Raw genomic sequence first — 25,281 nt, forward strand, 5'->3', positions numbered from 1 at the left:
TGTATAACTTGTACCTGAGCAAGAAAAATTCCAATTGATTAGGTCCATTATTTGTACAGGCATGGAATAATGGATTGGCAAGTACAAAAAGCAAAGGCTTTCGATCACAGTATGCAACCATCTTATCTAGTAAAGTACTACCATCAGCTCAGTGGTGGTGCCCTGTTTATGTAGTTCACACTCCAGACCCTTGCCTGACACCTCCTTTGCCTATCCTTCTGGTGCCAACAATATTTTATTTCTCCAGGATTTTGATGGTTGAACAGCAATATTTGTATTGCTGTCGTTTTTTAACCCGCTGTTTAGGCTTTTTAAATTTTGGTACTATCTTGTTGTGTTTGTTTTCTTTTTTATTACGCAATCTACCCTGAGAATATTTACACCGAAGGACGGCAAGGATCGTGGCTGGCCAATGCGGAGTCCTCCAGATGTTGCTGTACTATAGTTCCCATCACACCCAGGCAGCATGGCCAATGGCCAGGGAAGATGGGAAATGTAGTCTAACGAAAGCAAGCGTTGGTACTTACTGTGGTAAGTCCCTTCTTTGTAAGGAGGAAGAGGCTCCTGTGTGGGTTATCCCCGCCTACCTCTCCACTGGCAGGAGGTCAAACTTTCGAGAGCATAAACCAGGGGGCAGGGCAACCCTGCTTTCTCTCTTTTGGTGCGTCTGGAGCTGCCAGCAAGAGCAACCTGCAAAGGAGCTGGCAGGAAGCTGAACTGGCGAAGAACTGCCCTGTACCCTCTCAGAAATTTGATTTCCTGCCAGTGGACGCGGGCAGTGACAACCCACACAGGATTGCCTTCCTCCACTACAGGAGAATCACTTGGGTTACCCTGGCAAGTTTGTTTTAAAATGGCTGCATTTTAATGCAGCCAGGTTAGGAAAGAATGAACAGGAAAGTTGTTGAACTGTGTATATTCCCCAACGGCAAGGTATGTCTAAACGGCCTATATGTTTTCACCTTGTGCTCTTATGCAACATGTACTGTAATTGTAAGGGCAAATTCAGAGTCGCAGATAAGGAAAGGATACTAAGATCTTTTTAATAAGGGCAACCAAAAGAAAAGAAAAAGTTGTTTCACCAGGATAGATTCACATTACAGTACATCAACATCGACAGCATTCTCTTTCGTCTATTTTTGGTACATAAGATGGAACCTCTCTACATAACCTCGTAAGGCTTCAGTAACTAAGAGTAAAAAACCTATTAGTTTACAATTTCTTTAAAAAATTCTGAAAGACACAGCAAGTTCTAAACTTTAGTAGTGCTACCCATACACAACTACCTGATTTCAGAACCCAGTAAGAGCCCAAACGTCTTTTTCAAGGAAGCTCTGCAGCAGTGAAGTTGTGCAATATGGATGTTGCTTACTATGACTAAAAAAGAATAAAAGAGAGAAAGAAATACACATGGCACATTCTCATTCATGTTTTGCAATGTAAAAAGTTACAAACATACCTAACCAAATAAATAATAATTAAAAAAAAGATGAATGTGTTTGTTAAGTATCCTAAAACCACTATGGAGAATAATGGCCACATTCGCTCACAGATTATTTACATGGTAATACCCAGCTGAGGGTACACTGCTACAAAACGTGTTAAACAAAGAGTAAACTTGAAATGTTTTACTTTTTTCCATAATAAAAGTCTAGCAGCTTGACTAGCTAATGCTGTTGTGTTTTCCTTTTCCCCCACAGAGAGTTTGGAAAGTGTTTAATCTATGTCTTCATCCAGTTCGTAATTGTCTTTATCATAAATATCTTTTACTAAAAGAACCCGTACGAGCATGTTTTCCAATGTATTGCGATCCACTGAGGTGGAGGTGTACCAGACCGTGCTGTCTGAGGGAACCGGGTAGGCTGGCTGCAAATAGAACACATCCATTCTCTGACTGAGATTGGGCGGGCTGAAAGGTGAGAAGAGGACAAGATGAAAACAACAACAACAACGTAGCCTATCCACATAGACATTCATTCATATGATGTCAGGGTACAACTACGGTTTTCCACACACTTCTGTTAGAGCAGAAGAGCACCTAGTTAAATAGTGACTTCATGTAACATGCAAAAGCTAGTACCTTAACACAAGTCACACTATGGAAAAGTTCATAAAATCAGTATTTATCATCCCCAAACCCACTGAGAAACAAGCAACTGAGGTTTACTACTGCAAACAGCCCAAGGATGATCATATTCAGACTTTTCTACTGTTGTCCTGTCCATTCTTCCTTTAACAATCTGAATCTTATCATGAATGTTTAGATACATGCCTAGTGCTCCCCCTATTGGCTTTTCAGCAGAAGCAAGGCAGATATTTTGGTGTAGCCCACCAACTCAAAATAAGCAGAGGAAAAAGACCTGGGAAAAAGAGGGGGTCTTGTGAGACAATCCAAATGGAAACAGTCCAAACATTCATGCAGACGAAGAGGCCACTGCCGTTACAGATCATATTGTTTTTAAAGAAATAAGGAAGAATTATGTTTGCATTATGCTGTATCTTTCTTATGAGAAAGCATAATTATCTCTGTTAACAGAGAGAACAGAAGCAATAAGAAACAGATTTACATATACACAGGCTTCACCGCTATTGTTATTTCAATACCTCTTAGATAAGTAGCATTCAAACATTTTCACAGGGCATCTAGAGGGATCCGCTGTGTTCTCAGTTTGTTCAAATACCGGCTCATCATCTTCATGCTTCCTTTTTCCAGTAGTAATTTTATCTTCTAGAAGAGAAGAAAAAAAAAGAAAGGAAGAGACAAAAGACTATCAGAATGGAATGAATGGAGTGCAAGCCCAAAGGCTACAGTCCTGGAAAGCTGAACCTTTCCATCTAAACCTAACAGCCCTGCCCCACAAATGGCTGTGTGATTTGGAAGGTGGAGGTATGTGGAGAGTGAGAAGGTTAGGGTTAAGCATTCCTTCCCCAGCTGCCACCCCACACATTATCCCCCCCCCAATAAATCAGTAACTCTAACTTTCTCTTGAAGGGGTGAAGCTGCAGACAGAAGGCCAGAGCATGGATCCCAAAGCAGTGTGGGCTGGTGGTACCCCACCCCTGCCACAAGGAATGATAGCTACATCTCCTCAGCTGCTAAGTAGTGACTGATTAGCCCTCAGTTTACAGCAGCTCTTTTTCAATGCTATGCAAAGAATGGGGAAGAGCGAGGTGTTCTATGTGATACACGACGGGGTAGAATATAAAAGAGCAATGAACCTGCCTTGAATAAAATCCATAACATCTGTCCTTTAAGTGTGGCTGTGGTTTCTTTGCCACAGCTTTGTGGGAGTGCCACATGGTTTGGCTTCAAGGAGGCACAACCGAGAGACACCTGGTCAGAAACTCTGGAGGCGCAGTGCTAACCAGTGGAGACAATACAGAGCTGAGTGTGCAATCTGCCCTCTTTCCAGAGGCAGACCTCTCCCCTTTAGCTAGAGGTCAGCCACTGCCTCAGGTCTGTCTGAGAGAGATGGCACTATTGCTGTTGATTTCTTACCCACCCTCCACCACAGGGTCCCAGGGCAGGTTGCGGAAATTGAGAAGCCTGTAGAAATTCATAGAGCCAAGTAAGTAGCCCAGTGGCCCTTTCGATTGGGCCAAATATGGATGCTGCCACCATATTCACTTCAGAATGCTATGGTACCTTCGTTATCCGTTCCACACAAGGAGGAAACCTGGTATCTCAGACAAGCTTTGCTATCCATTGTTAGGGGATTTTTCTTCCAGTGCCTATAAACGGTGCCAAAGGAAAGTCTTAAGTGCTGCTCCACTGTTTTCAGGCCAAAATACTTGGTGTTGAAGTAGAACAGTGTATTTAGAAGAGCAACTGGAGAGTGCGATCCTAACTGCTTTATCCTCCACAGATAGTCTTCTTCAACCCGAGAAAAAATTGAACCTGGTAGGAGAAGGGGGGGAGGGGGAGGAGATGAGTATTCTGTAAATGAACCTATGGAATTTAACCAAAAAAAATGTGCTAAACTGAATTATCAGTTATATCTCTCAGAAATATCTGCTACAAATTAAAAATTCACAGTCCCACCTCTTCAGTCTAACCAATCAATTGAAGTTTACATATATCTACGACTGACAATCAGCTTCATGGAACTTAAAACACGGAGTTTTAATTGCACTGAACTTGCTTAAGGAGCATGAATTCAGAAGGAAAAGAGGATAATGACCAAGACAAGAACAGTTACCGTCTGGAAGTATGCTTGGTTGCCAGCATCTAAGTATTTTATTTATTTCCTGCTCAAATGTTTGATAGTCTGGATCCAAGAAGATATTATCCTTTCTATTGCTTCCGTTCAAATACTACAGGAAAAGAGGAAAAGCAAAATATTTAGTAGACCAAGACAAAAAGAAAAACAGAAGCAAAAACTATTCCTTATATATACATATGAAAGCAGGCCATTTATTCATTTTAAGTTTTACAAACCACTCTCCCTCCAAAAATGAATTCCTGAGTAGTACACAAAGTAATTTAAAATTACAGAAAAGGATATGGTTAAAAGTGTTTGAAGGTCTGAATATTTTTATATATTTTAAGCTGCTGTATTTTATGCTAACCCTTCTTGCTTATGCTAGCATCTCAAGTTTAACACATTTGTCTCAGTTTAGTAATTAACAGGCTTGTCAAATATTAGGTTGGATTAATAGCTTCCATTCCCTTCCATTCACAGAGGTTCTTCCAGGAATGCAAAGGCCTTTGAAGTAAGAGAGGAGATAATTATCCTCTGGACATCTGTTACTGGGTGCTAGGAGCATGCTTTTTGTGACTAGAATTGCACTCACAGAAGCTTTGGATACAACAACCAATTTATTCTACAGACCAAGACACCTAGTAGTATTAGTTACAAAAAACATATTTAATCGTGGGGGGCGTGGAGAGAGACACAGAAGGGGAAGGGAACGGTTTTGGGTTGAAAGAAAGCAAAAAGTATTTGTTTTCCACTTCAGCCAGTTCCACTTTGGCCACGTTTACTTTTAGAAAGTATTTCAACAGATAATTCCTTATTTTGCCACTGCCAGTCTTTCATTCAAGATTATCATGATATCTCTCCCATACAGATTACACTGTTGTTAAAATGACTCACTTCCTGAATCCCAAGACACAAATAATAGATGCTGTCAGGTGCATAGTTTTCCCCATTTGGTCTCCGGATCTCATTAACGAAGTGTGCCAACCCAAAGTTTAGCTCAGCAGACGTATGCGACACGATGTCTTCTTTCAATTTCACTGTTTTAGCTGTAGCGCAAAATATTGAGTATCATGTAACGCAAATCCCATGTCATAAAACAAAGCATCTAGCAGAATACAGGAAATAGATAAAACACATACAAAAGAAAATGCAAACACTATTGAAGAAGCCCATCTCAGACAAGAGAATTTTTTCACTAAAACTGGCAATTTCCATTAACACTTTTATAACGCTTAACTATTTGGTACTCGTAGTTATTATTTGTAATATCTTGCTATGACCCTGTTTCACAGATCAGGCACTCAAGCTGAGAGCAACTTGCCCAAAGCCACCCCAACAAAACATGGTAAAGCAGAATTCGAACCCCGATCTAATCTCAACCCACTGTCTAAGCTCAAACCACTGCTTGCCTGCCTGCCAGACCTGAGACTTATAGCTAAGTAGGAAATACTTACTTGAATTCAGCTCATCTAATACTGGCAGATCTTCATCTAGATTCCTAGTTTTTACCCAGTGTTTCCACGCATTTACACCATACGCATACTTGAAGGGGAAACTGCACTCTGAATTCTCAGAGCTATCATCCTGAGAGTGGTACTCTGACACTGCTTTTCTCTTCGCTCCCTGCCATTAAAACAGATCTGTAAACATTACTGCTTATAAACATTGAATTTACACCACTTCTGCACTCTACTATGGGCAAATGAAAGCCAAGAAAGTCATAAATACCAGCCATCAAGTTTTTTTTTTAAAAAACCAAAAACACCCAAGTAATACTTGCACTTTACTGAGCTCAAATCAGCATAATGGTTCCCTATAATATAATCCCTTTCAATAACTGTTCTGCACTAAGATCCAAAGTTGGTTTTAATTATGCAATAAATAATAATGATGATGATGATGCAATTATTGTTTAATTAGGGCCACCAGTGTAAAGGCACTTTACAGCATTGTTTTCAGAGGCAACAAGCTTGAGAAAGGTAAACTACATTCTGGAGTTGGGAATAATTTTATTCAACATTATGCCTAAAAGGCAGTATTAAAATTTTAGATTTAACTTTGAAAAGATAGGTAAGACATGTGTGAGAACTCCAAACATTTGTGTTACTTTAAGAATTACTCTTAGGGGTGTTGTTGCTTGAGGAGGAAAATCTAAATGGAGATCTTCCCTGATTTAATTTGAAGCATGGTCCATTTAGAAAGGCATTATCTTAAGGAAGCTCCATTGTATCAAAGGAAGTAGCATAAAATGACTATCGTGCTGTTTACACAGCTCCCTTTCATTTCAGTAGGTTTAGTTCAAGAGACCTTCTCAGTGCCCCCCCCCAAAAAAAACTTCAGTAGCACACGACTGCCACCTAATGAAATGCTTCACCTTCATTCATGGTAAGGTTATTTCAGGATCCTACTATACAAAAGGTCACAGCCATATCTTCCATTTCCCATGCAATGAATATAAGTTTGGAATACATTTCAGTCACAAAAACTATATGCGTACCTTCTTCTTAGTTCGAGGTCTTGGCTGTTCCTCGTATTCCTCTCCAAAGACAGGTGGCAGCAAAAATTCACTTTCTGTGTCAAGTTCCTCTGTTGCTGTACATATATTGGAAGGGTATGAATGCAGTTAAATGTCATGTAACCTAAAACTGTCGTATCGGGTGCATATAACTGACAGAAGCCTTAATTATTGTACAATGTGTTTTACACATTATTCATCAGTGCTGGTCCCTATTCTAGAAAAACCTGCAGAAGACAGTATTCTGAGAAGCACTGGTAGCATAACATTTATTGCTTTCTGCAAAAGTGGTTGCTTCAGTAGCGCTTGAGTAAGACAACAATTTATCACTTCATTCCTACTCCCTTTGTTTTTTGGTATGAGAGAGAAAAAGAGAGCAGTGCAGTTGAGGTGCAGGAAATGGGGTCTAGCATTGGTTTGCTAGAATAATGCGACCTTCCAAGGTGAGAGCATGTAAGTTGACAGGGATGTCTAGTCCCTCCTCGTGTAGATATAAAATTCTAAAGCAAGTTTGACGGCCAATAGGTTCAAGATAAACAAAATATATCTTCCTGCAGTGCAGAACTCATAGTAACAAGATGTGGTGACTGTGACCATGGAATATGGCTTTTATATGAATTAGAGCAGGGGTGGCCAACTCCCAAGAGACTGCGATCTACTTATAGAATTAAAAACTGGCAGTGATCTACCCCCATTTTGCGGGGTTCAGGTCAAAGGTATTGAGCTTTTTTTAGGGAGGAGGAAAGGGTTTTTGGGGGAGAAAGAGGAACAGCCACTCAACAACAAATCGCTGGAGAAACAAACAGCCTGACTGACTAAATTCTGTCTTCCGTTCTGCAGATTGTGCAACAATGGAGGGCGGGGCCAGATTTGATTTTACTGCTGCTAAAGAAAGGGACCTAGCGATTGACCACGATCTACCAATACCTCCCGGGATCTACCAGTAGATCACGATCGACCTGTTGGACATCCCTGAATCAGAGGATAGCAATGGCTTATAGCCAGAACAGTAAGAAAAGAGTAACAGTTGCACCCATTTTCAAGGGAAGGGTGCCTCTGAATTCCAGATTAAGGGACAAAAACAGGTTGCACCTTTCACCATCATGTCTTGCTTGAGAACTTCCAAAGGACACTAGATGACCAGAACGTCCAAGAATGCTGAACCAGATAGACAATGGCCTGATCCAGGCATTCAGGTGCACTTATGCTCTCTTTTAAAAGGATAAAATGACCAACATGTTTGTAGATTGCTCTAAGCCATTGCAAAGGCTTTGAGTCAGAAACCATTAACACATTAATAAAACCAAGACATCCATGCGGGGAGGAAGGGATGAAAACAAGCGTTAAAGAAGTTGGCCCCATGCTGGCATTAATACTATCCATTTTAAAACTGAGTGTACAAACCTCTAGGAAAATCAACCTCAATGTCAAGGTCTGGCTCATATGGAATATCAGGCAAGCTTTCCTGTGTTTCTGTTTTACAGTCAGGCAATTCTGTCTCAGTTATTACACTTGTCTCAGTTATTACACCTGCAATTAAAGAAAGGCAATGTAACTAACGTGTGAACATGAACAATGGGTCTACTCTGAGTAAATTGTAGTCGAATACCACCCAGTATATTGGTTTTATTCTATTTAACAGGATTTATTATCCAAAAACAATATAAATGATTCATTGAAAATACCAAACTTTAAACCCTGTCCTAGGGCCTAAGACTAGAAACTTAGCTCCAGAATACAGCATCCATTAGGAAAAAGCATTGCGTCTGGGAAAAGGAACACACAACAATCACTCTTTGCTCACACAGTCCACTGAGGAAAGAGAGGGAGGATGTCATCTCAAAAAAGTCCTGTATATATATCAAGAGGGTGAAGAAGAAAGCCGTAGGGCCAGTGCAAGTCAGCTGTCACTCAAATCCTAGTGCACGTGCACTCTCCTGCAGTCAATAGTAGTCAGGAGGGCACAGCAGGGCAGGGCCACTTTTCTGACATCCTGTCACCACTGCTGCTGTAGCTTACTCAGGGGGGGCAAGCAGTGAGGTTGACACAGCGCAAATGCACCAGCGGGAGCACTGGATTAGTTCTGCTGGTGCACTGACACTGCACTGAGCTTGCTACCACCTCCACGCTTCCTCTCTCGGTAAGCCACAGCAATGGTGGTGAGGGGACGTCAGATAAGCACTCCAAACCTTGCCTCTAGTGCAATGCATCCTCTTTTCCAGAAGGGGACCCATCCGTGTTGAAATAGTCCCATGTCACCAAGGGAGGGAGACCACCCAAAGTCTAGGTATAGTTGCGCTATGGATGTCCACCTTCCATGGCCCTTTGCATAATACCATTTTATTCCCATCCAGATCACCACAATTGATATAGCCAGCCATATCAGCCACAAACCCCAAATGGAGAGGAGGGCAGGGAACAGAACTGTCTACACCATCCTGGCTTTTTTTTTTTACCCCTCTGAACCCACAGTGGGAGTGGGTTCACCACATAAGCACTGAGGACAGATTCAAATTTGCCAAACCAATAATAAAAAAACCTGTTACCAAGACATACTTTTGAGCTCTTGAGGTTCCACTTTCTCCTCTTTTTCAGGCATCTCTTCTGCTACAGCCAGTGACTCCTCCTCAGCCTTCACAGGACTGGAATTTGTTTTGTTATTTAGTTCTTCTATTGCTTCAAGTATCTTCTCGCTGCTCTCCAGTGTGGTGGGCAGAAAAACAGGAACTGGTACCTAGTATAGGAAAGATTAAATCATTAGTGACGAAAGTACCGCTAACACCAAGAAAGCGGAAGTGGAGTAAGTCCTCACAGCCATTTTTCCGAAGGAGAAACAACCAGTGGCATATAAATGTAGGGACAAACAGAAAAGGAGAAATAACTCACTTACTGCATACGCACCCAGGGGACTATAAGCAGAAGGCCACGAAAACAGGCTGAGTAATATATGTAAAGGCACAGCATTAAAATTAAAAAAGCCAGAGGCTTAATTTGGTCTCCCACTTCACTTACAGTGGGTGGGCTCTTTAATCCCACATGCTTCCATGAGCACAAGGGGGTGGGGAAGGATGTGATTTTGTAAATCCCCCCTTTCTTCTGCAGCCTCCCATGCTATTCCAACCAAAAGCTCTGCAGAAGATGCAGGGGCGGGGGGGGGGCAGTGCAAATGCACCAGTGGTAACACTGGATTAGCCCTGTTGGTGCAGTGTTACCTCCCCACCCACAGAGGCCTCTACTGGACACAACTGGATACAGCCCTACGTTCTCCGGAATCTCAACCACTCCTATAAAAATAGGTTATTTCTGGTATCCCCATTTAGAGGGATAACACAAGAATACATTTCAGTATATCAATGTTAGGGTGGTGGAAAAGATATGAATGCTCTGCATTAATTGGTTAATTCCATAAACAGGTTAGGTAAAGGTAAAGGGACCCCTGACCATTAGGTCCAGTCGTGGCCGACTCTGGGGTTGTGGCACTCATTTCGCTTTATTGGCCGAGGGAGCTGGCGTACAGCTTTCAGGTCATGTGGCCAGCATGACTAAGCCGCTTCTGGTGAACCAGAGCAGCGCACGGAAACGCCATTTACCTTCCCGCCGGAGTGGTACCTATTTATCTACTTGCACTTTGACGTGCTTAGGGCTTCCTTATTACTTTCCTACCCTTGTATGCCTCACTTATCTCCATGTCTGACCAGGCTGCTGGTTTATGGGCATGCAATAAGAGGGGCACAGCTTTCTGTAGAAAGGTGTGGTACAACTTATTGAAATGATAAATGCATTTCGGCAATAGAACAGATGCCTGCGGAGATAAGCATATTTAAGAGAGTGATCTGTTGAAGCCTAGCAGCTGCATATGACATCTCTTAAGAGGCACAATCAACTCTTCTTAACAGATGATTCCAGTAAGAAAATATAGGATTACTAAACCATATTCCAGGCATGCAAAATACTACAAATTTTAAAACAAGGCTGAAATCTGGCTTACTGGAACAGGAACCGTTGTAGGAACTGGAACATTTTGACTACACATGTGCATAGGAACAGGTACATACACAGGAACTGGAACAGGTACAGGGATGTATTCTTTTTCCCAGCCATCATCTGAAACAAAAGACAGTATGCAGTTATAGACTAGCACGAGAAGGGTAGCATACAATCATGAGATTATAATTGTATTCCACACAAACAATGTTGCAAAAGAAGGCGATTGGACAGCCAGTGCTTTGACTCAACAGTTTACCTGTCTGACAAGATTTCGTTTGCATGTGAGGTTTACAGTATGTTGCTTTAGTCATTGTCAGAGGTTTGCAAAGAACTGCTTTGTTCTTCATTTCTTTATTTGGTGTTGGGGAAGGAGGTGGTGCCGATCCCTGCGAATAAGGACATCAGTCAATATTAGCACCCCCAAAACAAAAGAAAGACCCCTAACAAGGGCAGGGCAATAGCCCACTCAGCTGACACTGAAGTTTCTTTAATACAGGATAAGGGACGCGGGTGGTGCTGTGGGTAAAACCTCAGTGCCTAGGACTTGCCGATCGCATGGTCGGCGGTTCAAATCCCCGCGGCGGGGTGCACTCCCGTCGTTCGGTCCCAGCGCCTGCCAACCTAGCAGTTTGAAAGCACCTCCGGGTGCAAGTAGATAAATAGGGACCGCTTACCAGCGGGAAGGTAAACGGGGTTCCGTGTGCTGCGCTGGCTCGCCAGATGCAGCTTGTCACGCTGGCCACGTGACCCGGAAGTGTCTGCGGACAGCGCTGGCTCCCGGCCTATAGAGTGAGATGAGCGCACAACCCTAGAGTCCGGGCAAGACTGCCCATACGGGCAAGGGTACCTTTACCTTTTTAAAGCTATAAATGGCTGCTTCTGAGAGCTCAAAATGGATTTTCTATAGTGATGTAAGAGATGTAACAAGTCTAGTGGGAGGTACCACAAAGTCCAAGCCCTGAAGGGTCTTTCTTTTTAGAATAAAGCCTGCATTCTAGTGGACGTGGAGGAGAGTATTCAGTGTTCTATACAACTGGCAACAAGTAGGGAGGACACCCTAAACTCTTTTACATCAGTAACTCTCTAAAATCAATCTGTGGTATCCAGCAGAGGGCCTGAGGAGTTCCACATGCAGTGAGACTACTCTTCCCTCCCTTCTTCCCAAGCACCCCCCAAAACTGCTCAAAGGTCCGCTCCTCCAATCTTCTGGAGCAGATTTTGAGGGTGCCTGAGGGGCTTTAGGGGAGAGGGAAGGGAAGTTCTGCTCTGCAAGCAGAACAACATTGTTGGATACAAGAAAGTACGCATTAAGTTGCTGCTGAGTTTGCAAGATCATCACAAGTTTCCTATATAATCATTAACCCACAGCAGCTTGGCCCACCCAAGACACTTCTCAGAAGTGTCATGCCATAGAAGCTGTGCTACAGAAAACAGACCTCGATTCTCTGAACTGGCAGATGGCCAATATAAGCCTATCAGGAGTTTTATTGTGAGCCAAAATACCAAAACAAATCCCCACCTATATTTTGTGGAATACAAGTACAATTTATACAAGCTGCAATTTACTTACTGTGGTTTTTGTTCTGGGGGTTTGACAGCCCTGATCTATGAATGAGAGAAGAGAAAATTAATATAGTGCCATTTTTCTTATGCAGTTGTTATAAAAGGTAATACCAATGTTTTCAACCTTGTTGCACTACTACAGTAATAATGTATACCAGCCATGATGAACATTGTTCTGCCTTTATGGTTGGAGGCACCATGTGTCTGAATGCCAGCTGCTGGTCTCACAAGCAGGAAAGAGCTGTTGCACTGAGGCTTCCCATGGTAAGCCACAATAAGAACAGGATGCTGGACAAGATGGACCACTGGACCGATCCAGCAGGCTTTTCTTATGCCCTTAACATTGTTCCGCTAATTAACCGATTATCAAGTAGCAGGGGATCCTCCTAAGAATGGGGGGAAATGTGTCTGCTTTCATTTTTTGAAAAGACTATCCATTTTTGTCCACTGATCATGCAGGCTGACATGCTGAGCTCTAGGGTGATCCCTGCTTATCTGTGTGCACCACGTTATTGTATAGATGGCTCCAGTGCTTTATCTTAAAAGAGCTCTTTTGGAAGCTCATATTGCTCGACTTTCCTGAAGTACATCATCTCTTTTTTATTCTGTGTTGTTAGTTACGGGAAGTATCATACCATACTGCAAGTTTTCTGGTCCTTTCTGTGTTGCCATATTAGGTTCATTTTGTTGACAGTAGAAACGTAGAAGACAGTGCTGATCGCAGAAATGTTTCATCTCTCCTCTCCACTGGACTTTCTCCCTAAGAGTCCCTTGAGTTTTGCAACAGTCACACCTTGCGGCCTTAAAAACAATTTCAATGTTGTTAACTAGAGAAAGAATTACTACCATACGTGTGATATAAATACTATTCTAAAAGGTGTTTAGACTGGGCAGCTGAAAAGGGAAAATAAGTAACAGTAATACCTTTGAAATATTTTTAAGCAGCACAGTTCTACTGTGAAATTCCTTCCAAGGGAGGGTTACCTGGAGCCTTCAATACATTATCTTTAGGAACCAGGCAAAAACATTCCTCTTCTCCCAGGCTATAGGCTAATTAAACAATTGATGGCTTTTAAAACTGTGTGTGTGTGTGGAGGGGGGAAAGCTATTTTGTTTGTTTGTTATTAAGGTATGTATTTTTGTGTTTTTATATTGTAAATGACCCTGTGATCTTTGGATGAAGGGTGATATAGAAATATTATTATTATTATTATTATTACTAATACTACTACTACTACAATAAAAAGGCAAAGTGCCTGGGAGCATTTCTCTGGGAGCCTGCATGTTGGCACATCTTTAGGAAGCCGTAGTTCGGCTTTCTGTATCATGCAAACCTAATTATAGCATGTTATATAGCTGCACTTCTTTATTTATATGCATCATTTGGATCAACAATATTTTGGATAGTTTATCTCTCAATCTTCATTTCTTTTCAAGCTTTTGAATACTTATGGAATACTGCATTACCTTATAGTACCAGTCTTGAAATTTTCTACAACACTCTTCACTGCAGAAATCTCTTACTACTCCATCAAGTTCCTTAGTTGCTCCTTTTTTACAGAGCTGAGAGCAATAATTGCAAGTGACGCACCGTAATCCTAACCGCCTTGCAAAATCTTGTTTGTACAGCAGCTTGCAACCTGGAAAAAGAAAAATGACACAGAGAGTTGATGAAACCTATATGATATGGGCCCCTGCTGTGGGTGTCTATGTGCACTGTATTTAAACCTATCTTTAGTTGTTGCTTGGATTATTTTTAAAACTATTTTTCATTATTCTCTTTTTGTGTATGATTCTGTATAGTTTGAGATGTGAAAGGGTATTGAAAAATGAATAATAATACAAGATAAAATATATTGATCAAATACTACTAAACACTGAAAAGCTTTTGCTCAATAAGACTTTTTTTTTTTTACATTAAACTTATCCAAACATATCTATATAAGATTCTCTTCCAGCAGAATACTTCGTTAAGAAACAAAATTTAGCCATGCCCCTGGCTGAAGTGGATTTGTATAAACAGGGGTTTTATCACTGAAAACAAAATTGCCTGGCTCATTATTTCATATTCTAGATGTCCATCTGGTTTCAACTGAGGTTGAAGTGTATAACTTTTTATTTTATTTTTCTGTGGTTCACTGCTCCATCTAGTGGAGATGCCATGAACAAATCCACACATTAGAATTGCGTCCCTGGTTTTATTTTGCATAGATTATAGGTTTAAATAAAGGTGCTTCCTAGACATATATGACAATCCAATAGCAAAGACATTCAAGGGCTTTAGACTGTTTTATATACCATCTCAGCAAAATTCCCAAATAGTGGTTGGTCTGAATGGTCCGAAAAGGAGAATACACTGAAACCTCAAAATCCACTTACTTTTTAAAGGCCACCTTGATCTTGCTGTCCCCCCCCCCAAAAAAAAAACAACAAAGAAAGGCCAGCTTTTTTGCACTGTGTTGCAAAAGATGCACAAACCCCCCAGGGCCACCCCAAGATATTTGCTGCCTGAGGCTAAAGTTAGAATGGTGCTCCTACCATACCATGTACAGAAGCTGACTGGACTAGCAATTAATCCTGTTGAGGTGAAGGACAGTTCATGCAGCATAAACAGTTCTGTCCTCCAACAGCAGGCTACAACCAGGGGACCAGGAGGAATATCCTGCCACTGTCCCCTAAACATTTGCCACCTGAGCTGGCCATCTCACTCTGCCTAATGGCAAGCCCTGTCTTGTCCTCTGTTCTTTTCCCAATTTCCCAGATAATGCTAGCAGGTGGGGAACGAATGTGGAAAAACATAGGCTCAGGTTTCCTGTATCAGAAGCTGTTTCTACAGTATAGTGTGTGTGTGTGTGTGTGTGTGTGGACATGCAGTGGACAAGAGTTAAGGCATTTTTGTAGCATGTGATGCAATTTGCTGGTCTATATTAGATTTTGCAATGTAGTAGATGTGCAAAATCTAAACAAAAAAATAAATTCAATTGATTCAAGCAGTAGTGCACTGGGGGTGGAATCTAATGCTGCACAAATGGACTCATGCTCACACAAGGAGCCCCCCCCCCCGCTTCTTTCGTCCTCCTTGCAACGCCCCCAAATCTGCCCCTAAGGACCCTCCACAGAATATACTGAGGGCAAGCAAAAGGCTGCAGGGGGAAGGACAAGAAGGCGAAACCTTGGAAGTCCATTTGGCTTCCATGCGGACAGCATTGGATATTGGATGTTGATATTACTCAGCCATGAGTCTGTCTAGGTATCAGATGACAAAAACTACCTCAGATCAAATAAATGGCAGGCTACGGCCTACTGGCTCCTTCAGTTAGGCCCCAGACACATACAAACTGGTTCACGTGTTTTTGTAATGTTGAAATACTTAAATACTACGTTTAGTATGACAATATTGGTAGCGATATGCACCAGAGAGACACAACACACCTTCACTACAGAATGGTCTCTTGATACCAGAAAATTTCACCGTTTCATGCAGAGTCTTCTCCTCTTGACAGTATTCACAGTATGTTACTATACAATGTAGTTTCTTATAATCATCAGAACAAATTTTACTGCAGAACTGATACACTTTGTTCTAATGGAAAAAATACCACAGAAGATAAATGGGTAAGTTAGAAGACTTCAAACAAAAAAGGCAAAAGGTTACATTAGCTTAAGACATTTTATCCAAAGAAAAGAAATCCTTATTCACGAGAAACTTTACCCTTCAGGAAAAAGGCCATGTGTTTGTTTTTTAAAGCAAAGGAGAATCCGCTTGACTATTAGTTCTTTAAATTGTCAAATCAACCAACAATATCAAGAATATGACATATTAAGGCTTTTATAGTTTGACTAATAAAAGTAAGAACTGTGTTTTTTTAAACCAAGGATTGGGCAATGTTGCTTGCTGGGCACAGTTGCCAGATTAGCAAAAGCCATTCCATAGGAATACAGAGGGCAGAGCTGTTTCTATGTATTTTCAAATTAATGTTCTGCAGCTTACTTGCAAAGCAGACTTTGCACACCCACAGCAAGTTCCAGCAGCAGTAAGAGCTCCAGCTGGTTTGAAGAACTAGGGTGTCTTTGTCCATTCCACCCCATTTCCTAGGAGCAGGATAAATAGTTCTCCACACTCCTCTCAGAATACCACAAAGTATTTTACGTATAGCCATGCATGCACAAACAAACAACATTTTCATGGGAGGAAAACCAAAGACTGCAATGTGAGCAGGGCATTGTTTTCTACATTGGGTTTTTCTCCCGTCTATCTAATAATTTAGAATACATGGGTGATTTACAACTTATAAGAAACAGATACAGTCATGCCTTGGGCTAAATACGCTTCAAGTATTTTCGGGTTGCGCTCCATGGCAACCCAGAAGTTTCGCCGGGTTTCGCCGCTTGCGCATGCGCAGATGGTCAAAATTATGTCACACACATGCACGGAAGTGGCAAAGCGGCAAAACACGACCCTTGCAGACGCGTCTTACGTTCTATTCAGGATGCGACGGGGCTCCGGCACAGATCCCGTTTGCATCCCGAGGTACCACTGTACTAGAAAACAAGACACTGTGTGCCTGAGAGAAAGAACTGGCAGTAACTGGAATTGAACCATAGATGTCTGGAATGTGTTGGTCATCAAGAATGTATTCCTTTTCTTTTGTCCTAACAGTTTCCCATGAATCCAACAACTCACACATAATTTGAATAATAAAATAAAATTGGGGTGGAAGATCTGGAGCTGAAATGTCTGCAATGCTAGGTCCGCCTTCTTAGGGAGGGTTTTTCATAGCTGAGGCACCGCTATAGAAAATGCCCTTTCCTTGGTAGGTATTATAGTGTATCTCTACTAACGAGTGAATTTTGCATAGTCACTCTAGAACAGTGTTTCCCAACCTTGAGCCTCCAGATGTTTTTGGCCTACAACTCCCATCATCCCTAGCTAGCAAGACCAGTGGTCAGGGATGATGGGAATTGTAGTTCAAAAACAGCTGGAGGCCCAAGGTTGGGAAACACTGCTCTAGAAGACCTTAAAGAATGAAAAGGCTGGTAACATTCAACTAGGATTATTAAAGAAATATTAAACAGCGACTTGGTTGGGCTATAAAGATTTTAAATACATCAATAAAGTATCAACAACATTTTATGTTCAATACAAGAGGTACATATCCCATTTTGATATAATTTACTTACTTCCCATTCCAGTACTTCAGGCTTTGAGCAGAAAGTATTTTTGCAATAATTGCATTTCAACTGAATATCACTCGGAGCCACAAACTGGCCATTGGTTGAAGACTGTACACTAAGAGTCTGAAAAATATTTTTAAAATATACAGATCAAATTCCTTCACTGTTAAGACACAGTAAAAAAGTGAGAATCATAGCATTGTAGAGCTGGAAGTGCATTACTGCATTTGTTAAAAAGAATTAGTGAGAATATGTGCTATTATGAAAACGGTTTTCCTTGAAACGGCTTCTGCTAAATTTCACATCCTCTATATAGGATCATTCACAAAGTTTCTGAAGCTCACTTTTACTGTTTATACAGTCATCGATGGACATGACAACTTAGAGCTACATAGAGAAGCAGGTGTCAAAAGAGCCTCCAAAACAGCAACAGCAAAAAGGGACAAGAGGGATGGAAGAAGCAATAATAAATATGAACACTGGGTGCTCTTTGGCTTCAGTCCAGCTGGGGAAGGTTAAACCAAAGGCTTTGCAAAGAAGGGAGAGAAAAGTGTAAGGGGAAGCACAAGAGAATGAGTGAAGCTGTGCAAGAGAGAACTTTAGGCAGCAGGTGGTGATGGAAGAACAACATTCTCTAGTACAAATATGTCAGGAGACAACAGTAGACAGATGAGGAGGGGCAGGCCCATGGAGAAAGGTGGAGAAAGAGTGTGTGATGTCTCATGATCTAACTCCCTCTCACTATGTCATTGCATTCACAACCGTTCACTGTGCTCAGCCTACAGAACCCGTTTGGTTACACTGCCACATGAACACAGAAATACACATTCTCTCTCTCACACACACACACACACACACACACACACACACGGAGGCATTAAATCATAATCACTACTGTCAAGGCAGAGTGATAATGACAAGATGCCAATGAAATACTAGTCAGGTCTATGCACTTAATTATTACAATTATTTACATCCTGTTTTTTAGGACACAAATCCTCCCAAGCAAATTTATAAGAAACATAAAGAAAGATTACTAAAAGCCATATTAACAATATTAAAATATAACACTTCCTGGAGACCCTTCACACGGGGCACTTGGTGGCAGAAGGCCCTCTGGGTTGGGAGCAACTGGAGTGGTCCTAATGAATCCTTTGCCTAGCTAGCCTCTTTCTCCTATAATGCTTTCCAAAGAGCACATGGCCTTGAAGTAAAGAGAAGAAAATTCAGCTGGTGCAGAAGCAGATATGAAACCTGTGGTTGAGCTAACCACAGTTAGGCAGGCCTAAGGGCCTAATTTGGCCTGTGAGGCCCTTCTTCCCCCAGCCACAGCCCCTCCACCTGATGTCTTACAGATGAGGTGAAGGGAGAGACCAACAGCACAAGCGCACACATGCTCCCTATCAGCACAACGTCCAACAAAGAGGAGAGGAGGACCAGGAAGAGAACAGCTCACAAAAAGGGAAGGCAGGCTAATGAAAAACACAGAGTTGATTTAGAACCCTAAAGGAGTCCAACTGTCTTCAACCACAGGCAGGGAGAGTTAGCTGGACAACAAGCTGACTCCTGCCCCTGGAGAGGTAGCAAAAGGCTTTTCCGGACCCTGCCTGCTCTGTAGTCAAGCTCCATCCCACATCCCTTCAAAAGCCGACAAAACAAAGGGAGAGAGAGGTTGAGCAGAACCATCCATAAGTACAGGTAGAAGCAACAGGGAGAAACCCTTTCCACAGTAAGCATTTAGATAAGTCAAATCTTCCAGAAAAGGCTACCCCAAGGTCTTCAGACCATCCCAATTGATAAGAGCAAATAAAGACTGTATTTGATGGGTGGTGGTGATAGTGAACAGCAGAATCAAGCAGACAGTACTCCATTAGCAAAGCACACAATGTATGTCATTTGTCTCTGCAGCCTGTGTATTCCTTTGACTCAGGCTCCAGCTCCAACTCCCAATTAATTTTCATTTAGCACATCTTTTAAAAATCCAAACAGAGTATCACTAAAGATCAGTTCTCTCCAGAAGTAGTTCTGTTTGTGATTTAACTTTCAGGTGCCACTCAAAACCTGCTATTTTAATTTTATATCAACTTGGACTGTGGCGAGGGAATAGTGTGGGGTGGGGTGGGTGATATCAATGGCAGAATAGGATGTGCATTTAACTGAAGAGCAACAGGAGGCTTGAATGTTTGAGCCAAACTGTAAGCCACATGGATAGGACCTTTGGGACCACAGAAGCTCTGAAGCCTTTCAGATATCACCTAGACATATATACAGGTAGCTTTAGAATGCAGAGGTGTTAATAAAGTTGAAAAGTGGTGTGTAGCTACACAGGTTAACACAACATTTCCACTGGGAGAATGTGGGGTACGCAGTCATTGGAAAGATAGGTTTCTTGGGATACATGTCTGATTGGTCTGCAAGCCTAATTTTATTTGTATTAATGTGATTCTGACATATCGTCTAATCTTACAGATATGCTAAACTCAACATGGTGCACATACCTGCAACACCCAGTTATCCCAAATTGTGGAACAATGGAGTCAACAGGAAGCAAGTGTGTCTGAACACCACAAAATGCAATCGGGTTCCATAGTTTACATCAGTGGTGGCCAAACTTGGCCCTTCAGCTGTTTTGTGACTATAATTCCCATCATCCCTGACCACTGGTCTTGTTAGCTAGGGATGATGGGAGTTGTAGTCCAAAAACAGCTGGAGGGCCAAGTTTGGCCACCACTGGTTTACACCATATGGGAATCATTTATATACACTCAACAGTTTTAATACAGTGTATGCTATATGTGTAGTTCTCATACTTGTGTGTAGCAGATCTGGCTTAAGTTACTCGCTTTGGAGGTATAACATGAGAAAACTAATTCTCTACTACTTCTGTGACGTAATGTTGGCTAACTTGGAAAATATACAGTGGTACCTTGGTTTACAACCATAATCCGTTCCGGAGGTCCGTTTGTAAACCAAAACAGGTTGTAACCCAAGGCGTGCTTTCGCCAATGGGGCCTCCAAAAAAAATTGTTCATAATTCCCCCCCCCCCCAAATGGGCTGCAATCCAAAAAAAGGTTGCAAACCAGGACATGCACTTCCGCGTTTGACGTGTTTGTAATTCAAAACATATGCAAACCAAGACATATGCAAACCAAGGTACCACTGTATCTGACCTGTAAATTTTCCATCCATCCAGTGAAAATGAGGGCAGTTCACATCTGCAGACTGCCTTCCCTTTTCATCGGATAAGAAGCAGAATTATTAGCCAGCTACATCATGTGAGAGCTGTCCAATTCTTCCTTCTTCGTAAACGTAACAAGGTCACCCCAAGAAATGAACCGTGTTAGGACAACAACGCAAGCAGCAAAAGAGGTTGAGTAGACTAACCCACATACACAGTTTGGATCAAATGTGGGGAGGGGGAATTAATCTACCTTGAGCCCTTAGAGGTAGACTGAAATGTAGGCTAGAATTGTTAAAAAAAAATAAAAAGTAGTAAGTAAAGCACAGCTAAAAGGTGAGTCTAGTAGGTACAGATAGCATGCAAGAAGGCCAAGAACACAAACTGGTTTGTTTCTTTTTACTGTTTTGCTCAGTTTTCAGATAAAAGATGCATCTGGTTTACATGAAGAAGGAAGCAGACAGGGTTACAGGTACAGATAGAGATGTAGGTAAAACATATTCTAGCCATTTAGAAATGAACTATCAGTGTGTACATAGATACAGATACAGATTTGCAAATTGAGGCTTCAGCCTTGGTGACTCAGAAAAGCAAGAGTTTGCCCGATTCTAAGTATTATAAGCAAAGGTATATTCCACTTGATGGAACTTCTTTCTGGAATATTCTAAGAACTTTCCAGGACACACGACCAGTTTATATGTTAATAGGCCAATGTCAAATCTGGAGATGAAATCAGGTGGCTCCTTACACATTTTATTATTAACTTGGACAAAGTTTTAAAAACCAGTGAAGTTATCAAGTTTGTAAGAAATGGATACAATCGTCAAAGCTAAGCTGTATTAAGATCAAGTCACTCTCCTGCTAAAGACACCTAAATCTTTCCCACCAAAATCAACAGGGCCTTTTCCTTTTCTGAACTTGTTTTATTAAATTTCAAGTATAAAAAACTTACAAATAAACCCCCACAGATAAATACAGCATATCATGTCTGAACAAATTCAATTCTCCAATAAAAGTGCCCATCAAATAAAGCACCTTTCCACAGATCGTCATGAGAGGCTGGTACTCTTTAACCATGTACTTTTGTCATAGCGTATCTAATAAAACTGAATCAAACAGGAAAAAACTTGTCAGACTTCTTGTTATGTCTTATCACTGTAGTTTGTTGGTTAATTTTTCCATCTGAAGGCCTCCTAATTATTGAAACCAATTTCCATTATGCTTCTGTTTAGCTATCTCCAAATTTTTGTTATAGTTAATCTAACTGCTGCTATCAGGTGAGTAATCAGTTTAGCGTTATGAAACATTTTTATCCAAAAATTGCTAGAACTCTGGGCAGGATGACTACGTATAGAACAGGGAACCTAATCCCCGATAATTTGATAGTTGACTGCATTTGTTTTGGCAGTCCTACTTAACAGAAGTGGGTGCATATACCAGCAGTGCAGAAGTTTTTAATGCATCTTTAAGTGCTCAAGCAGACGACGAGAGAAACCGAGCTTTACCCCACATGTGTTCCCAATGAGTACTGCCTATTATTGCACCCAGGACACAACCCCAAAGGGCCTTTAAGGAAGTTAGAGGTTTCTTTGAGGTCTGGACCAAAATATTCAACATTTTTGACAGAAGGCCTTTATCCAAATAATCTGTGGTAGAAATCAACTTTTCAAATAGTGTCAAAGGTCAGAAACACGTAGAACCTGATGGATGTTAATCCAATTATATGGAATCTCAGACAGTTTTAGTTGTGGGAAGAAAACAGCTGAGTTCTACCCATTTATTTAATTGCTTGCTAAGCTTTTCACTTGCCATTTTATTTAAAGTAATGAATAAAAATTTCCACTCCCAGTGAACAAACCCTTTGGTGGCATCCAGGGCTAAAATGGCTATAGGCATTGGATGATTTTGTCCAAAATTAATTGCATTCAACATTAGGCAATGAGCGTTGTTAGGTGAATTCTTTAATAATGATGAATACAGTTAGATATGATCACAGCCCATCTCTTTACCAGGATGTTTAGTGCAGGCACTTATTTAAAGGGCAGAGTGATGTGGTTCAATGGATTTCAAATCCTTCAAAAGTTTAGGAATCATAACAATTTTCAAAGTATCTCGTATTTGCCTGTTGCTTTATTTGTTTAAAAATGTTAACAATAATTGGTCTTGGAAGGTTTTAGAGAAGACAACAGTTTAGCCATCTGGTGGTTTAAATACATTTAGTTAATGCCCACTTGAGGTTCTTCAATAGAGAGGAGTTGGCTTAACATTTTTCTATGATTAACTGTGGAAGAGATATTTTATCTATAATTTAAATTAATTAATGCTCCTCTGGCCATTGCCTTAAGAATTTCCTTTGGTGGCCTTTCAACAACTACTGACTTGTAGTAATCCTGAATCCATTTCCAGTGGATTATTTTCCCAGATCAAAGAAGTGAACAAAGGAATATGATCAAAGTGTGCATCTTCCCAATATTGGAGGAGTAGACCCAAAAGGACCACATCTCTGAGATCAAGAGGCAGGCTATTAACTGGAAAAACAAGTCCTATTAACTGGAAAAACAAGTCCTATTAACTGGAAAAACAAGTGTAATCATGTTAACTGGAAAAACAAGGGTAATCATGTTTCTCTTGGTGGAAGTTGTATGCATCATATCAAAGTGTATTTTTTTCAATAATTAATATAGCAGAGTTTCAGTAGAGGGTGATGTATTTTTCCCTTTAAGTATTTTTTTACTTCTGTCAAAATATTCATTTAGTATGAAATGAAGATTGTCTCCGATGGCCATCCATTCCTGTTTAAAGGATTCTTGCTATAAAAAAGTGTCTTTTTCAAAAAGAGTATTTGCTGCTTATCGGGGCAATACACTGAACCTGAAGTTAACCACTTCCCACAATTGTTGGCATGTACCCATTAGTCCCATACAAGTAACAACCTATCACCTACAACTTCCCCTTCCCCTGAAACTCAATGAGTTTCAAATGTAGTGGGAATCAAAGGGGAAGGGGGAAACTCCCCACTCCACGGATCTAACAGTAAAGAAGTTAGCGCTGAAGTTTTATGCTGAAGTTAAAATGATTGTTTATGCAATGTTAACAGAATGGTCACATAAAATCCCAAACTGAGCAGGTTCCATCTGGGATAAATTCTGGCCATTTCTTCTTTGGGGAAACCTTTCTGTCTCTTTGCCACTAGGTCAAAGCTCTCTTGATCTGGATCCCTGCTTTCTTCATCAGCTTCTTGTGTTCACTGCTCCAATTCAGGCTGCAATTCCAAATGCTGTAAAAGCTTTCTAGATTCCATTCTGGATTACTATTAACTTACAATGGTAACTCTAAATCTCTGCATTAAGTCATTTTTTACCAAGTATTTGGAAAAACGCACTACAACACCCCTAGGGTTCTTGCCTTTTTTTTTGTTTGGAACAAAGTGAACTGTGTAGGTTTTCTATATCCCCCGGTTAAAGATTCACCTCGGGAGCAGCTGACAGATCTGTGCTATAAAAGCTTCTTGCAAACTTTGCTCTCCAGGTTCCTCGTGGATTCCCCCTGGCCCTAATATTCAGGCAGCAATCTTGACCCTGAATGTCTTCTAGCTGTAGCTTTAAGTCAATTTGTGGGGGTTTCATTACCTCAATGGCGGCTTTGTTCTTGAAGCTGAGTTCCATTGCCGTGCTTGCTGTCACTGAGATCTCTGCTAAGTTGCTTGCCTATTTAGCAATGTCACCTCTAAAGAGTTGGAGGACTTCATCCAATTTCTGGTGAGGTTAGGAGACAAGGGTTGCCATGGTGCTGGACTCCTTGATATCCATATTTTTCCTTCCTAAATCTCATTCTGGGGTAGCTTTGGGAAGCAGAAATGATGGGGAAAGTAGGTCCAAATATCTTTTCTGTTCCCATGCAGCCTATGTGGCATATCATATCTGGGAATCTTTTCTTTTTTCTTGCATTCATAGCTAACAATTGCATACTTAAGACTAATAATCCCAGGGCACAAAGGGTCATCAGGGTTAAGACACCATCTTGCAATGATGATTTCGCCATCCTCCAAATTTACAATTTCTATTTCATTTACAGAAAACAAAGTAGGCAAAAGGTCAGGAAAGCAACAGAGGCTCGAGGCCCATTCAACATCAAGTCTCACTGGCTTGTATCAAATCTGGATGGTGTAGACACAAGCACATTTGGTTATTTTAAGTAAAACCGGCATAACATTCAAGAATAAGCAGCAGGCCACTTGGAGGCCCCTACCAAGTAGCATAAACAATTGCTCTCTCTTTTTCTTATTTAAAAACACTGCTTTCAAAATGGAATGGGGATTAAGGTATTCAGAACTCTTGTCGCTTAAAACTATGCAATGTGAATACACGGCAGCCTTATTACACGTACACTGAGGCTTCAAATGTCACTCATATGGAATGAACACCCAGCAAACAGTGCACTGGAAACCAATCCAATTGTTCTGTGCAGTGTAATTCTTTATCTCTCAAAGAAGCACAATTACATAGGTTGCCAGTTGATGGCAAATTAAACATTCGGTTTTTCTTGCAGCTCAAAGCAGAACTTAAGCCCAACTCTCACTCACATTGAGATAAGATACTAAAATTTACTCCCTGTCTCTCACCAACTTCTAAACATGGGATGATATAAATGCTTCCTATTA

At 41.1% G+C, this 25,281-nt stretch overlaps 1 protein-coding gene across 14 annotated transcripts in view; it reads right to left on the bottom strand.

Moving 5' to 3' along the window:
- Window positions 1-316: 316 nt before the first annotated feature.
- ZMYM2 (zinc finger MYM-type containing 2) overlaps window positions 317-25,281 on the bottom strand; it is a 62,860-nt gene continuing 37,895 nt past the window's right edge. For 12 of the 14 annotated variants that reach the window (XM_083736087.1, XM_083736092.1, XM_083736093.1 and 9 more), the window contains 16 exons: window positions 17,449-17,565; window positions 15,700-15,850; window positions 13,735-13,907; window positions 12,903-13,068; window positions 12,275-12,309; window positions 10,961-11,090; window positions 10,706-10,821; window positions 9,274-9,451; window positions 8,122-8,247; window positions 6,700-6,794; window positions 5,657-5,825; window positions 5,097-5,248; window positions 4,200-4,314; window positions 3,647-3,898; window positions 2,605-2,728; window positions 317-1,909 (listed from right to left, as the gene is read on the bottom strand). In XM_083736087.1, the coding sequence (XP_083592213.1) occupies window positions 1,717-1,909; window positions 2,605-2,728; window positions 3,647-3,898; window positions 4,200-4,314; window positions 5,097-5,248; window positions 5,657-5,825; window positions 6,700-6,794; window positions 8,122-8,247; window positions 9,274-9,451; window positions 10,706-10,821; window positions 10,961-11,090; window positions 12,275-12,309; window positions 12,903-13,068; window positions 13,735-13,907; window positions 15,700-15,850; window positions 17,449-17,565 (2,292 nt within the window). In that variant the 3' untranslated portion in view covers window positions 317-1,716. The remainder of the gene's footprint in view (window positions 1,910-2,604; window positions 2,729-3,646; window positions 3,899-4,199; window positions 4,315-5,096; window positions 5,249-5,656; window positions 5,826-6,699; window positions 6,795-8,121; window positions 8,248-9,273; window positions 9,452-10,705; window positions 10,822-10,960; window positions 11,091-12,274; window positions 12,310-12,902; window positions 13,069-13,734; window positions 13,908-15,699; window positions 15,851-17,448; window positions 17,566-25,281) is intronic. The other 2 variants (XM_083736095.1, XM_083736088.1) reach the window with 1 other exon arrangement.

The sequence above is a fragment of the Podarcis gaigeae genome, assembly GCF_964106915.1.
Source record: "Podarcis gaigeae genome assembly, chromosome: 4".
NCBI classification, from domain to species: Eukaryota; Metazoa; Chordata; class Lepidosauria; order Squamata; family Lacertidae; genus Podarcis; species Podarcis gaigeae.